The 15000-nt window shown below is 33.4% G+C and overlaps 1 protein-coding gene across 2 annotated transcripts in view; it reads right to left on the bottom strand.

The window, feature by feature from the left end:
• The window catches only part of LOC144967120 (uncharacterized), a 107339-nt gene that overhangs the window by 85514 nt on the left and 6825 nt on the right, over positions 1-15000 (bottom strand). For both annotated transcript variants that reach the window (XM_078903965.1, XM_078903966.1), the window contains exons 3-10: positions 14708-14917; positions 12475-12597; positions 10208-10308; positions 8604-8713; positions 6254-6372; positions 5170-5302; positions 4242-4360; positions 3377-3496 (exon numbers count right to left, since the gene is read on the bottom strand). In XM_078903965.1, the coding sequence (XP_078760091.1) occupies positions 3377-3496; positions 4242-4360; positions 5170-5302; positions 6254-6372; positions 8604-8713; positions 10208-10308; positions 12475-12597; positions 14708-14917 (1035 nt within the window). The remainder of the gene's footprint in view (positions 1-3376; positions 3497-4241; positions 4361-5169; positions 5303-6253; positions 6373-8603; positions 8714-10207; positions 10309-12474; positions 12598-14707; positions 14918-15000) is intronic.

Genomic DNA, 15000 nt, shown 5'->3' with positions numbered 1-15000 from the left:
CCGTTTGAAGACTGGTAAACGTTCACATTGGCGGGTTTTAGGTGATAAAGAATTCCGTATAATTGGAGCCGAAAATGCAAAACCACGCTCAGCAAACTTTTGTATATTATTCTTTTCTCGATTGAAAGCCAGTGTAGTGACTTTAGGACCGGTGTTATATGGTCCCAAGACGCTGTCCTTGTACGAGCTTTTTGCTTTGTTTTGCATCAACTGTAGTCTGTTCAGCGATGTTTTTGGTAGGCTGTACAAGAGAGAGTTACAATAATTCAAGCGGCTGGTAACAAGGGCATGGATTAATGTTTTACGTGTTTCGTCTTCAATAACATTTCATTTTCTGCATATCATTTGGAGAGCGTTATGAACCACCTGACAGCACTTTGTTATGTGCGCGCTCATCTCTAGGTGAGTGAGGCCTAGTTTCAAACAAGGCTTTGTGTTTCGTCATCAATAATATTTCATTTTCTGCATATCATTTGGAGAGCGTTATGAACCACCTTTTGTGTACATTGTGAAAATATAAGGGCCAAGCACTGAACCCTGTGGAACGCCAAATTGCAGCTTTGTTGGTGATGAAAGGCATTCATTTATGAGATAGTGCTGTGACCTGTCGCATAGATAGCATGAAAACCATTCTAGAAGTTTGTCTATGATTCCAAAGAGCCTCTGCATTCGATCTAGTATTATTGCGAGATCCACAGTGTCAAACGCAGCACTTAGGTCCAGCAGCAGTAGTATTCCATTATCGTTTTTGTCAAGTAGGTCGGCAATATCATTGTGGAGACGCAAAAGTGCTGTTTCAGTGCTGTGCGATCGCTGATAGAGCAGATTGAAAAAACAGTATACAAATTGTTGAAATTTATGTAGTTGTTGAGACGTTTGACAATAAGTCTCTCTATTAATTTAGAAATGAAATGAAGTTCGAGACTGGCCTGTAGTTTTTAAATTGATCACTGTCTATTTTTTTCTTTTTCAAGAGTGGAGTAATTAGAGCTTCTTTGAAGCAGCTTGGAATGTCTGCATTCTCGATAGATCTATTTGCAATCGAAGTGGTAGCAGGTGCGACTACATTCTTTCAAAAGCCACGTTGGTACAACATCAAGTTTGCACTGTTTATTTGGGCCTTTCTTAATCAATTCAGTAACCTCTTCTACTGAAGCAGAGCAGAAATTGGACAATAAGTATGATATAGGTGGTATGCTATCTTCATATTCAGAGGTGTTGACTGTATTGTCCATGTTGGATTGAATGGTAGCAATTTTATTGGTGAAGTAATCATTGAAGCGTTCTGCAAGTTTTGATTTGTTTTGGTGTGATGGAAGTCATTTTTCCCCACTATCAACTGTCATCAAACCGTTTATGACATTAAAAAGCTTCTTACTGTTGCCTGTACTATTGTCCACCTTGTCTCTAATACATTTTCTTTTGGTTTCAATTATCCGAGTGTTAGTTGCAGTTTGTGCTTGTTTATATAACTCTATGTATAAGTGAGTCTTGTTTTCCGCATTGTTTCTCCTGCTTCTCGTCTCATTTGCTTTGCAACCGAATTTCCTCAGTGAACCATGATGTGTCAGGCCCTTCGGTGATAACTTTGGTTGACAATGGAGCATGGTGATGAAGAAGTTCAGACATAATTTCCTTAAATAATAGAAACTCTGCTATCTGCTCTGTATGCACGTTCAACTTTGGTGGTGAGACCGGATGTAATAATGTCAATTTTAAGTGTCTCGATATCTAACAGAATTAATTTTTTAGAAATTGTTGATTCGTATAGATAACTAGGATATATTATTGACGATCAGCGGAACTGATATTTACATATAAAAAATATGTGTTCAAAATTTTGTTCTAGAATATTTCCTTAGAAAGTTCTAAATTTATTTCACGTTTCAAAAGAAATCCTTAAAATTTTCTATTTGTCAATTGTTCACAGTGTTAAATCATGTGGGATTGGTTGCTGGCGATAGAAAAAAAAATTAGATTAAACGGCAAGAAGAATGTGAAAGCATTGTGTAATCCACCCTGCCTACACAAAATACCCTCTATGAAGACAATTCCTGTAAATAAGTTTTGAAAATCTTGAAAGATAAGCAACATCCTCTATTTTTAGAATATCAAACGCCAGTAAAATCAGGCAGGGTGACTAAAAAGTAAAGTTTAAAAGTTAAAAGTTTAAAAGTTTAAACTCCAGAAGAGAACTGTTTAAAAATTCCGTTGTACATTCTACCTCGAGGGAGTGAGTGAGATAAACACACACACACACACACACACACACACACATACACACACACATACAGAGAGAGAGAGAGAGAGAGAGAGAGAGAGAGAGAGAGAGAGAGAGAGAGAGAAGTATAGCAAATATATATGTGTTTACTTTTGTTAAGCTATTTGTTGCCAATACATTATTTCCTTTCTATTATCATTTATCTTTAGAAATCCGTGTCTATGGCAACATCCAATGCAAATTTCCAGAAATAGATAAATAAAGCTCAAAAAATTTTCAAATTAATTATGATTCATTTATTCGAGCATCAAGCAGCAACATTTGCAGCCCATCATTTGTAAAACGATAAACGATGCAAACCTAGCAATTTTCACTAAGAGAGCAGTAACAGTGAGTTAACTTTGCATTCATCGAAGTCCTGGACACCATGCTGTTATTGCTCTTTTGGTTAAAACTAAGGTGTGATTTGAAAAAAGAATATTGTTTTTCATTAATCAAAATTTATGACATTTGCTTGGGAAACTTTATGATGAGTGATTTATAACTCCCCCCCCCCCCCCCAAAAAAAAAAAAAAATTGCTAAAGAAACAAAGAAAACATGCAATTGGCTTTCCATTAAATGCTTTTCAACTTTGACTTTGTTACGCTATCATTGTACAATCTCCCATTGCAATTCATTTCAATCATAGTGGCATTTTTGACTTGTGAACAAACAGCAACGTATTATCTTATAATTAAATAAAACAATATTGACTTTAGTCTGTGACCATATTATGGATGACAAAGATTACAAGCCGGCATGTGTGTTATAGGGAATGAGATTAGCGAAAGAGTAGCGTCCCTTGATTGGACGTCACCGGTGGAGAAGTTATTTGTAAACAAACCAACTATAAGCCAAGCGCTCCAGATACAAAATTTATTATTCATATTTCTTATGCATTTTTGTACAGAAATATGAATAATAAATTTTGTATCTGGAGCGCTTGCCTTGTAGTTGGTTTGTTTACAAATAACTTCTCCGCCGGTTGCGTCCAATCAAGGGCCGCTACTCTTCCGATAATCTCATTCCCTATTGTGGGAATATGTATCTCTGTGTGTAAGATTGTATGTGCATGTCATTTAAAAGAAAATAATCATTATAAGCTATTATTTTACCATTTGAGCTGGGTCCTTGTTTGACAATACCACAGGTCTCCGCACAATCTATGCTGTCTGGATTGCATTCACCCCTTGATTTCCTCTCTGCGCAGTCATCCGCTTTGTCAAATGGTTTTTCTAATCAAGAAAATAAAATGATACAATTTACTTTTCCTTTATACTATTATGGGGAAATTGATATAAAATCATTATTATGCAAGACGGTGGGGGAAGGTGATGGTGGTGGTTTGGTATCCAAAAGACTGCAATAATAAGCAAGGTTCATCTGTAGTAAAGCTGAAAAGGTTCAGCTTCGGAATAAATTGGTGGACGCTTGACAGAGCTTTTTGATTTTGTGAATTATAAAGATGTGCATTTGATTAATGTAATTTGTTTTTTTCATACACAGTATATATGAATAATAAACTCAGGAAAAGTCTGTATAGACGTCTAGTGGTAAAAATTTAGTACTATTTATCTACCGTATAAAATTACACATTTTCATTAACTTTCATTTCATCTGATTGTTTTAGTTTCACATGCATAATTTATCAAGACACATGTTTAACTATTCCATAAACAAAGAATATTGTGATTTTAACATAAATGGAAGAGAGTTTTGGGTAATGCAATATTAGCTAATGGTTGCTGACCCCCAATCTAATCACTGCTGTTTTATATCTACACGCATTTGTACCTGTAAAAATCATGTTTGGTTTATTTCATTAACATTTGTCAAAATGTCTTGTATAGATATTAAGGCAATAAAAATAGGTGGCTGTGTGACGCCTTGGAAAAATTGACATTAGATTAAAACAAATTACAAAAAAAATTATAGTATGCATCTTAGGTGTTACTGTCAGTAACAATTTAGAAGTCCTACCTAATTGACAAACATCACAGAAATCTCGTTCACATCCCTCTAGTTTTGTTATACACCACGGATAGAAACTGTTGTCTGGGTTACGGCACTGGTTGCCTTCCAAGCCATCACGCAAATAGCTAGAATATGATCAAAAGTTAAGAAAATATCGGGGTTAACTCAGTTTAAGTCTTCAGTCTCGAATAAAAAGAAACGAAAGATGGTCGATAAAAACAATTGCAAATCAAATCAGAGAGAACATTTTAGGAAATAAAGGGCTTTAAAATCAAGTTGTTCAGTCCAGGACCATTATGCTTTTTACTAAGCTCAAGTTATGTTCCTTTGTCCTGAATTTATAAATGTATTTTAATTCGCAAATGTTTTCTGGAAACTTCTTATAGTATCACAGTATTATCACAATATTATGGTAGTGGAAAATCGGAGGGAAAGGAGTTGAAGAACATATTAATATGTTTAGCGTCATGTTTTAAAAATCTTAATAAAAACATCTACAAATAAACATCATTATCATTAAGTCAATTTTTTGTTCCCAATTTCAAATAATAAAATATAGAAGGCAATTAAATATAAAAGATGAATCCATTACTCCTATAGGGAATGAGATTGGCGGAAGAGTAGCGTCCCTTGATTGGACGTCACCCATAGTCTGTGACGTCACCGGCGGAAAAGTTATTAGAGAGAGAACGTCATGTTGGTTGTGCGCATGCGTCTCTCATCCTCGCTTCCGTCCAATCAAGGGACGTTACTCTTCCGCCAATCTCATTCCCTATAAAGAAAACTGAAGCATAACTATACTCTTCTACATTTCAAGTTAAAACACTGCCTGAAGTTTTCCCCCTTCGATTGAAAGCATCCCCGTCATTGTGTTCAGCTATAAGATATTTTTTAAATGATCAATAAAATTATACCTGGTTTTGCTTTAACTCACCTTAATTTATTTGGGAGGAATAGACAGTCCTTGACTTGAGACCAAGGCAGACAACGTTCAAACTTGCGAGTATAACTTACAGAGCCAATGTATGTTGCGCCATTATTTTTTTTATCATAACAAAGCTCTGAATCTGTTTGTAGAATTTTAATTAATAATTGAGAAAAAGCCAAATTTAACTGCACAATTATTAACAGTGGTCAAATATCAAAACAAAAACAAAGTTAAACCTTATGAGATTCAAATGTAAAACCAAAAGCGTTTTACTGAAATAGGCCATTAATGCAATAATATCTACTACACAAACTAGCATAGTCTGCTTAGAATAAAATGCTTTTTAATCATAAAACAAAAATATAGAATTAAAGAAATATCACAGTTTAAATTTCATATGATATGAAACAACTATGTATAATGTTCTACGGGTGTAAAGTGTGAAGTGAGGTGACACCATCAGGATTCAAACTATAGGCAAATAAACATTTTAATCACAATTGGTTACCAATTACTGATTGTAATGTTATTCAAAACAATATGCTTTCATATTTCATCACAACATTAATCCCCATAGAAAAATGATCACTACATAATTAAATGTATTTACAATGTTTGGTGTTTAAGACTTGAAATTTTTAAAAATGAGTTTTATATAGAGCAATATCTACTTAACGTGCTCAAATCACTTTAAAAGGGGCCAATAGCATCACTTAAAATGAAGGACTGGACATGACGCCTGTTAGGCGATATTACAATGTTTTCGGATAGAGACAACGCTGTTAACAACCAGGTACTCATTTCACAGTGGAGTACGATGGAAGAATGATAGTAAAGAGTAAAAGATGACTATGCTTTTATCTAAAATCTGTTAATATTAAATATTGTTTAACAACGAAATTCAGCCATCCAAAACAATTTAAATTCATTCAATGAGGGGTTTTCATTTTTTAAAAAAAATAGTCAACATTATGTCATCGTTTCAAGTAAAAGTGTTGAGAGATTAAAATCTTCAATTATGAAGTTAAAGTATATCATGGAAGAAAAAGGCGTCTATGCAATTGAATTATGCAGAGAATGTGATACGAACCAGGTACCCATTTCACCGTTGCTTTGAAATAAGACTTGGATTTTTTAAACGTCTTGAATTGAACTCGTATCTTGTCAAAGAGACTCTGCATTGACTTGTCTTTGATATGGCCACATAACCTACATGAGACCAAAACATAACATATATCAAATTTCAATACTTATCGTTATTTATGAGTATTTATCAGTCTGTGCTTTTTTACAGATCTTATAAGCAACATTGTTGTGGGATCGTTGTTGTCATGGAAATTACTCACAATTAAACAAACGCAAAATATTTCCATTACAATAATGCGAAATCAGTCCCTTAATTATTTTCGGTTAACAGACTTGCAAATATGTGCTGGTAGGTATTCATCAATAAATGAGAAGCTGGGAGTGGTAGAACTATTTTGTCACAATTAGCATTTTGTTGTTGAAAGGGCACATGACACATACTGGTAGTTGTTTGCAAATACATCCATTAACTTTCTTGAAGACGACTATTGGGTATTATAGAAAACATCCCTGATCTCAAGTGATTAAGAAAAAATAAAACTTGACAAGAATATATATATATATATATATATATATATATATATATATATATATGTATATATATATATATATATATATATATATATATATATATATATATATATATATATACATATATCAGGCATGTGCTGTCCATAGAGGCATAGTAAGCACTGCTTACCCCGACTTTCAAGTTAATTGCCTATAATAATGCAGAGAAAAGTAAGACAAACATCTTCAAAATATGCATAAGGTTAAACCAAAACAACCATGAATTTTAACGAAAAATCGTAAATAGTAGTCTAATAACCTAATCGTAAAGGAAGAAGAAAAAGCATGAGATGCAGATTTATTGTGCTATGGCTCTTCAACGGTCTGGTATGACTCACCGATTCCACTTGTCGGCCTGTTTCATCACAACCTTATAGGCTAAGTATAGAGACAAGCAGACGAAAATCTGCTTCCCATCACCGCTATATGAGTTATAGAAAAACTCACGACCAGAGATGGCAAAAATCTATATGGCAATATTATAGAGAGTGTTAAACATATTCAAAATTGCATACCTTCCACTATAGAGAGAGTTCAAGCTGTCTCCATTCCCTCTCTTCCAAGAATCCACTTGGTAATTAGAGAGGTGAGAGGGTCTAGTGTGTGTATTTATTGTGTGCGCGCGCGCGTTTGTGTGTGTGGGTGGGTGGGTGATGGTATGTGAGCTTTGTGTGTGTTTGGTTCGAGTATTTTATGAAGTCTTGACTTCATTTTAAGTAATTGATTGTGGATGTCTTGTCGTGGACAAGTGGATTATGAATGTTTGACAAGAGTAACTTTGTGTTTTTGTTGATAATGACGTGATAAATTAAATATGCGTGTCCAGGGGGAAAAGGTCACCGCACGTGCCTGATATATATATATATATATATATATATATATATATATATATATATATATATATGCTGTCATCTAGCTCTATTATCACTAAAGCTTGATATTATCAGGCTTAAAAGCTTTCTGATTTCATGTGTAACTTTTATATTTGGAATAATAGGCTGCAATTCAGTTAAGAATTTTTGAGTGGCCGCTTAATATTTAAGGTTAAAAGTTTGTGCTTTCTTTAAAAGATGGAGTGAAACTTATAATTAAACAATAAAATTGATTAAATAACATGCACCTTGATACTCTTGACTATATAAAAATTTAATTGTGCAGCTATGTGGTCTTGTACAACACTCGCTTACGGGTCGGAAGGTCTTGGGTTCGAGCCGCGCTCGGCGCATAATTGAGTCCTTGGAATAGGGTCTTTACTCACATTCTCTCACCATAATCAGATGTAAAATGATTACCTTGCGGTTGTTGAAATAAATGTAATACCGCTGAACAGGCGTCATGTTTCGTTTTATATTTTACGTGTTGCTGTTGCTCAGGGACCTTTTGCAAAGTGCTTTGAGCATGTTTAGTGGATATAGCACTATATAAAAGCTTGTGTTTCAAACATTCAAACATCAATTTAACTTTTCTATCACCAAGAAATTTGAGATTGCTTACAACTTTGTCAGCTCTGTCAAAGACCATTGTTAGAGGTGCAGCATGTGTGCACGCCTGTGTAAACGATTATCGGTTTTCTCCATCTAACGTTAATTACACATTAGAACAAAGAAACTCAATTTGATGGCTGTTAGGTTGATTAAAGATCAGTGTAGAACATTATGAATTTCAAACAATGTCCTCGAGCAAGTCTTATAAAAGCAATGCAAATAATACAGATTGCTCGGGTTCAGTTATACCAAAACAGAAACTTTAAATTAATAGCCATAAATAATATAGCAAAAACTAACTTGACGCCTTTCTGTGCCACCAAAGTGTACTGAAATTCCACATAGTCATTGCAAACGATATCATCTTGGTCAAGTGTAAACACCAAAGTTCCTTTTTCTCCGGGAGCAATCTGTGTATCCAGGATATAAAATTAAAAGAGGTGTCGCGCATAAAAACAAGATTTCAAAGTGAGGGGAAAACTAGTGAAAATGATATAGAAAAAAATACGAAAAGAGTTGTGGATGAGACAAATTAAAATCTCTCTCTCTCTCTCTCTCTCTCTCTCTCTCTCTCTCTCTCTCTCTCTCTCTTTCTTTTCTCATACTCCCTCTTTCTACTTCTTCAAATTCTAGGATTTTGAAGTTTTGACATTTTTTGGTAATCAATGCAAATAAAATAGTTCAAAAAGGTCTTTTATCAATGTATTGGAGTAGTAACTCAATGTTTATAAGGACATAATAATATGTTGGCATTGTCTAAAAAGAAACTGTCTTAATCTGCATAGCACCCAGACACACTAATCTGTATTAGTATTGCCATAGACATTGGAGTAAGCTACAATCCTGGCGTATGACATTAAACATAGCTTTTCTTTATACCTATATATATATATATATATATATATATATATATATATATATATATAGATATATATATATATATATATATATATATATATATATATATATATATATGTATGTATATTTATATGAGTGTTGGTGGGTACTCGTAGGTACGACAGTGCTCGATAATGATGGTTAGAGCTAATATAGAATACAAATTCAGAAACGTTTCAGAAACGAACGTCTCGGCCATATAGTGTGAGTCACAATTTGTATTCTATATATATGTATGTATATATATATATATATATATATATATATATATATATATATACATATATAGTGAGTATATAGCTTTGTACCTTAATTTGTATAGCACCCATCCACACTTATATGCATTAGTATTGCCATCGAGATTGGAGTAAGCTACGGCCTTGGCTCTTAAACAAAGCTTTTCTTTATATATATATATATATATATATATATATATATATATATATATATATATATATATTTATATATATATATATATATATATATATATATATATATATATTGTGACACAATTTACTGTGTACGAATATTTAGAATGATTGATTTTTTTGTTATTTCGTTCTGCCTTGATTTGATGATTCCTACTGTTGAAACAATATTATAGGTAAAATAAAAAGTGAGACTACTGTAATGGTAGTGATTTTGGGTCCCGATAGCTCAGTTGGTAGAGCACTTACTTCACATGCAAAGGGACCAAGAAAGGGGTCGAGGTTATTTCTGACTCCTCTCCACCCAGGAGTGATTGGGTAACTGGATCTTTTAGATCTGATGGAAAGTACTTTGCGATAGACTTGCAACCGATCAATACTTGCTATTGTCCATTTGACTCTATAAAAATCGGAATAAACTCTGGTTCTGGCAGTTATATATATATATATATATATATATATATATATATATATATACATACATATATATATATATATATATATATATATATATATATATATTAATTAATATATATCCATCATTTTGCTCCAATGGGAAAAAAATAATAGGAGGTTTACCTTAAACAACCAATCACACTCTTTGTCGGAAGGATTATTTTTATTTGTTTCAAAGGTGTAAGTTTTTCTACTTGGGCCCAACTCCACGATATCACCACAACCTAGGTTAGGAGAATATAATAAATCAAAAGTATGTAGATCATGAATGAAAACTTTGATTTTGTAAATATATAATAAATAATAATAATAAAGTTGGCATCAATGTGCTTATATCGACAAGTAACCCACTGAAAAGCCGCTCGCATGCTCTTTACTAACAAAAGCAACAAGAAGACTGTGACTTGACTTCTTAACCACATTATCCCCACATTTCTACCTCTAACACTCTTTTGGTGTTAGTAACAAATAAGTAGGCAGTCACTGGTGTAAGATATATATATATATATATATATATATATATATATATATATATGTAAAGAATAAAGCATGAAACAGTGCTAGACTAAGCAGAAATAAAAATACCAAAACAAGAACAAAAATTATCCTCAAAAATTCGAAGCAGGCTGAGTGTTTGGGACGTTTTTTTTTATATTTTTTTTTTCACCTTTCTGCTTTGTCTGCCACTATTTCATACACATCTTTTCAGATTTCTGAATCACTTGGCATTTTTGGAATAAAGGAAAAACCTGATGAAAACTAAATTATTTCTATTATACTTTCCCAGCCTAGCTATATACCATGTTTGTGTCGAAAATTAGGGGGGAAAACAACACTGATTTGTCACAGCTTAAATCCTTTACCATATACTTAGGCAAATAGGTTAATAAATGCTAAAAAGTTTTTGATGTATAAATGTGACCCTCTGTCTCAATCCAATTTTATGTAAGGGGTGGGGGCGAACCAGATGCCAAAAAGTGAAAGGACAGCGTGACTCAGCCGTATGGTACCATTTTCGACTGCTTCCCACGCTGTGTAGCCTTGAGTAAGTCACCTAGCCTTAGCTTACTTTGTAGTGCTGCACTGCGCTGATGCCTGTGTTTATTCCATTCTTCCCTTGGAATAGATCCTAAAGTAAATATTCCGCTTAGGGATGAATAAAGGGAATTTATTTTCTTCATTCATTAGATTATAATTAATGAATAAATATATAGGTGAATTTAAAGTTGAAATTGAAATGGTCAGAAATTTGAAATTTCGGGTTTCAATAATTATTGGAACTATACTCATTCTCCATTATAAAACTATCCTAACTTACTACCGTTTTCAGGCAGTGGGCTGGCTGCATATCTAATTTATTCATTTGTTCAGTCTGTAAGAAATTCTACACACTGTAAATTATTAAAGTTGGAAAACAAAATTCAGTTCATTTCAGATTTCTGTACAATGATTGCAGTACAGCGGGATCTATCTGAATAGATTTGAAAGTACCATTTGGGTTTAGATCAGAGAAGTTTTAAAATGGGATATAAGATGGTTTCATGCTAAAAAATGCTACTTACGGGAACAATATTTTCCTTTTTGTTAAATTTTTCCTAGTAAATAAATCTATTCTTTAAAACAATAGGGGATCAACATTGTTCCGAACAGCCAATGTTAAATGTTTTATCATTGAGCACAGAATTACTGGCAAATGTTTTAAAAATATAACACTATTTTCTACAGACTGATAGGCCAGTAAATTGTCACCTTTTTTAATTTCAGGCTAATTCTATCACCAGTTGACTCAAGTTAATAGTAGGTAAATCTGTTAGGTTGTAATACTCAGTCCTTGATTTGACGTTTCATTGCAAGTATACTTGATTCTACACAATTCTTCAATTCTAGCATACCCGTAACAGAAAAAGATGACGTAATTTTAAATCTCTCTTGCTGATATTTATCAAGTAACATTTATCTCGTCCACACACAAAAAAACAATGTCGCAATTTTAAATCTTTCTTGATACTATCATTAATAATCTATCTAATATATTCTTTTGAAATAGGTTCGAGGATCAAGATTGTTCCTTAAAGCCAATTTTGAATTTGTTATCATCGAGCACAGAATTACTGGTAAATCTAAAAATTCTAAAACTAGTTTATACAGATTGATTTATGTGTACGAGTAGCTTGAGGTAATTCTATTACTTGTTTATTCACAAAAATATAATCACCTCGATCTATGCTAATTTCCACAATGCAATGATATAAAAATTAGAACAGATGAGTGTCTGCTTCTTAATAGCCTTTATTCTCTGTGGATATTGCGGGTTCTCCACTTGTTCAATACAGAATTAACTACATAATATCAATCAGGGAGTCACAGGAAATTAATATGAAATAACTTACTTCTGTCTGCAGGATAGTAGACGCAGTAGTATATCATAGCATTTTGCCCTTCCCACTCAAAGGAAACATCGCCCTCTATGTCAGGTTGGTAAAGACCAAACTTTTCCATCTTATGTGACATTCCTGAAGAATATAGGAATAATGTGAAATGTGAATGTTATGAAAATCCAGTTTAAAGAATTATATTGCTTTAAAAAATCAAAAGATCATCTTTTGGTTTCTATTTTATCTATCAGGGTACAGTGCAGCATAAAAGTATGATCTTTGCTTCGTAACCAGAAGGTACAAGGTTTAACTAAAACAACCCACTCTTGTGTAGCATGAGTATATCATCTCAGCCTAGCTCAATTTGCTGTGCTGCATGCTCTGCGTCTGATACCTAGAATACGTTTTCAGACTTCTCTTGAAACAGACCCTAAAACAAAATCCCCAATGGAAGTCATGAGAGGAAGTCGTCTATACATTTTAGTCATAAATTGCCATAATGCAACTCACCACCTCAAACAGGTATTATGTCGATGTGTATCAGACTCTTAAATGTGATTTTCAGGCGAAATGAGAGATAATATGAAGCTTTAGTGTTAGTCATAAAAAGACGATATCTATTGTCCAAGAAAACAATTAAATTTAACCAAAATGTCATACCCATGACTGTAAATTCAATTCTTAGAATCTTAATCACCCTGACGTGAAACCGTTTTGAGGCTGTAGGCTATATATCATGTGAAAATGTTAGACAGCAATAATCACCCCACGCAAAAAAAAAAAGAGAAAACATGGCAAAATTTGAACATGGTTTGAGTTTTAATTCATTTATCATGAAAACAATAAATCTAAGGAAGTTGCTAAAAGACAAAATTGTCTCGAACACTTTTATACACTTTTTCCTAAATAACAATGGTAACATGGAATAGAATTTTATATTTAATTTACTAAGACATATAATTTGAACGTTTCGGGTTTCACTTTTGTCAAGAAAACACGATGGATGAAACACTAAAGACAAATTGGACATTTTCAGTTAAAGGTCTTTTGCGCTCCATTCATTGTGTTTTGTTGACAAAGGGAAACCCTGATATGTCCACATAATCTTAAATTGAATTTAATTCAGTTTAATAAATTGCTTTCTTTTGTCGCTAAAATACATATTAACATGGTTTATGCTAAAACAATCATAAAAATATTTTTGGCAGGTTTTTTTCCGACCTAAGAATACTTTATTATAATTTTTTTTCGCAATGTATGAAAGTATAATTTGTCTCACATAACTGATTCGGTACGGAAGGTCATATTTTACTGTATTAGACATTTATTTTTAGATAAAATCATTCATAATTAAGATTAATAGAGTTAAAATGAAATAATGGTATTGTATACTGAATGGAAACTTCGCTTGGACAATTTAATAACGTGAGAAAAAATAAAATTAATATGAGACGTCAAAAGTCATGGGATAGCTTACTGATTATCCTTAAAACATTTCGTGTATTGATGAATCAAAATATGGGGGGGGGGGGGGGCAATAGCTTATTTGGTATAGCATTTGCTTCACACTCAAAGAGACCGAAATATATCCGTGTGAAGCGGAGATTATCTTCAACCCCCCCCCCCCCCCCCTTCCCCCTCTTTCTACCCAGCAGTGATTGGGTATCTGGGTCTATTCGAAAGTACATTGTGATAGATTAGTGTCCTATCCAAGGGTAGAATGCAATTGCTATTGTCCTTTTCACGCTCTTGAAGCAGGTTCCAACACGCAATGGGCCTAATGGTTTGAAAGCTACATAAATTAAAATGACCCAGAACTTGTCTCTGTGTAAGGACATTTTGGTGAGTGGGGGTCTTCTGAATCAGTTGGTATAATATGAAGTAAATTTTTACTGGGAAAACTCATTATCATCACCATGTACATTTTCTTCATCATCATCATCATAATCATCATCATCATACCACCACCACCAACGCCGCCGCTATCATCATCTTCATCATCATACCCACCACCACCACCATCATCATCATCATCATCACCATCATCATCATCATCATCATCATCATCATCATCATCATCATCATCATCATCATCATCATCATCATCATCACCACCACCACCACCATCATCATCATCATCGTCATCATCATCATCATCATCATCATCATCATCATCATCATCATCATCATCATCATCATCATCATCATAATCTAAACTTTCATCACCACGGTTATAAACTGTACTAACCAACAACCTCCTGGCATTTCTCCCCACCCTTGACCAATAGGATGAATGATTTTTGATTGGGTAGATTGACAGGCATATAAGTGAACCCTGTTTGTATGCAGCAATACTCTAAGGTTAGATCCACATCCGCAGACCCTGATGGTATGTATCCCCAGTAGGAATTTTTTTTCCGGTAGTCGCCATAAAGCTTGATTTTTCCTTCATAAACTCCTATACAATAAAATGGATATCATCAGATTAAAATGCATTTATTATAAATGTCAAGGATTTTATCAGAGTATTAATGTGCATCT

Source organism: Berghia stephanieae, chromosome 3, assembly GCF_034508935.2.
Source record: "Berghia stephanieae isolate SIO BIC M18660-M18661 chromosome 3, UCSD_Bste_1.3, whole genome shotgun sequence".
NCBI classification, from domain to species: Eukaryota; Metazoa; Mollusca; class Gastropoda; order Nudibranchia; family Aeolidiidae; genus Berghia; species Berghia stephanieae.
This window is presented reverse-complemented; position numbering and strand designations above follow the sequence as displayed.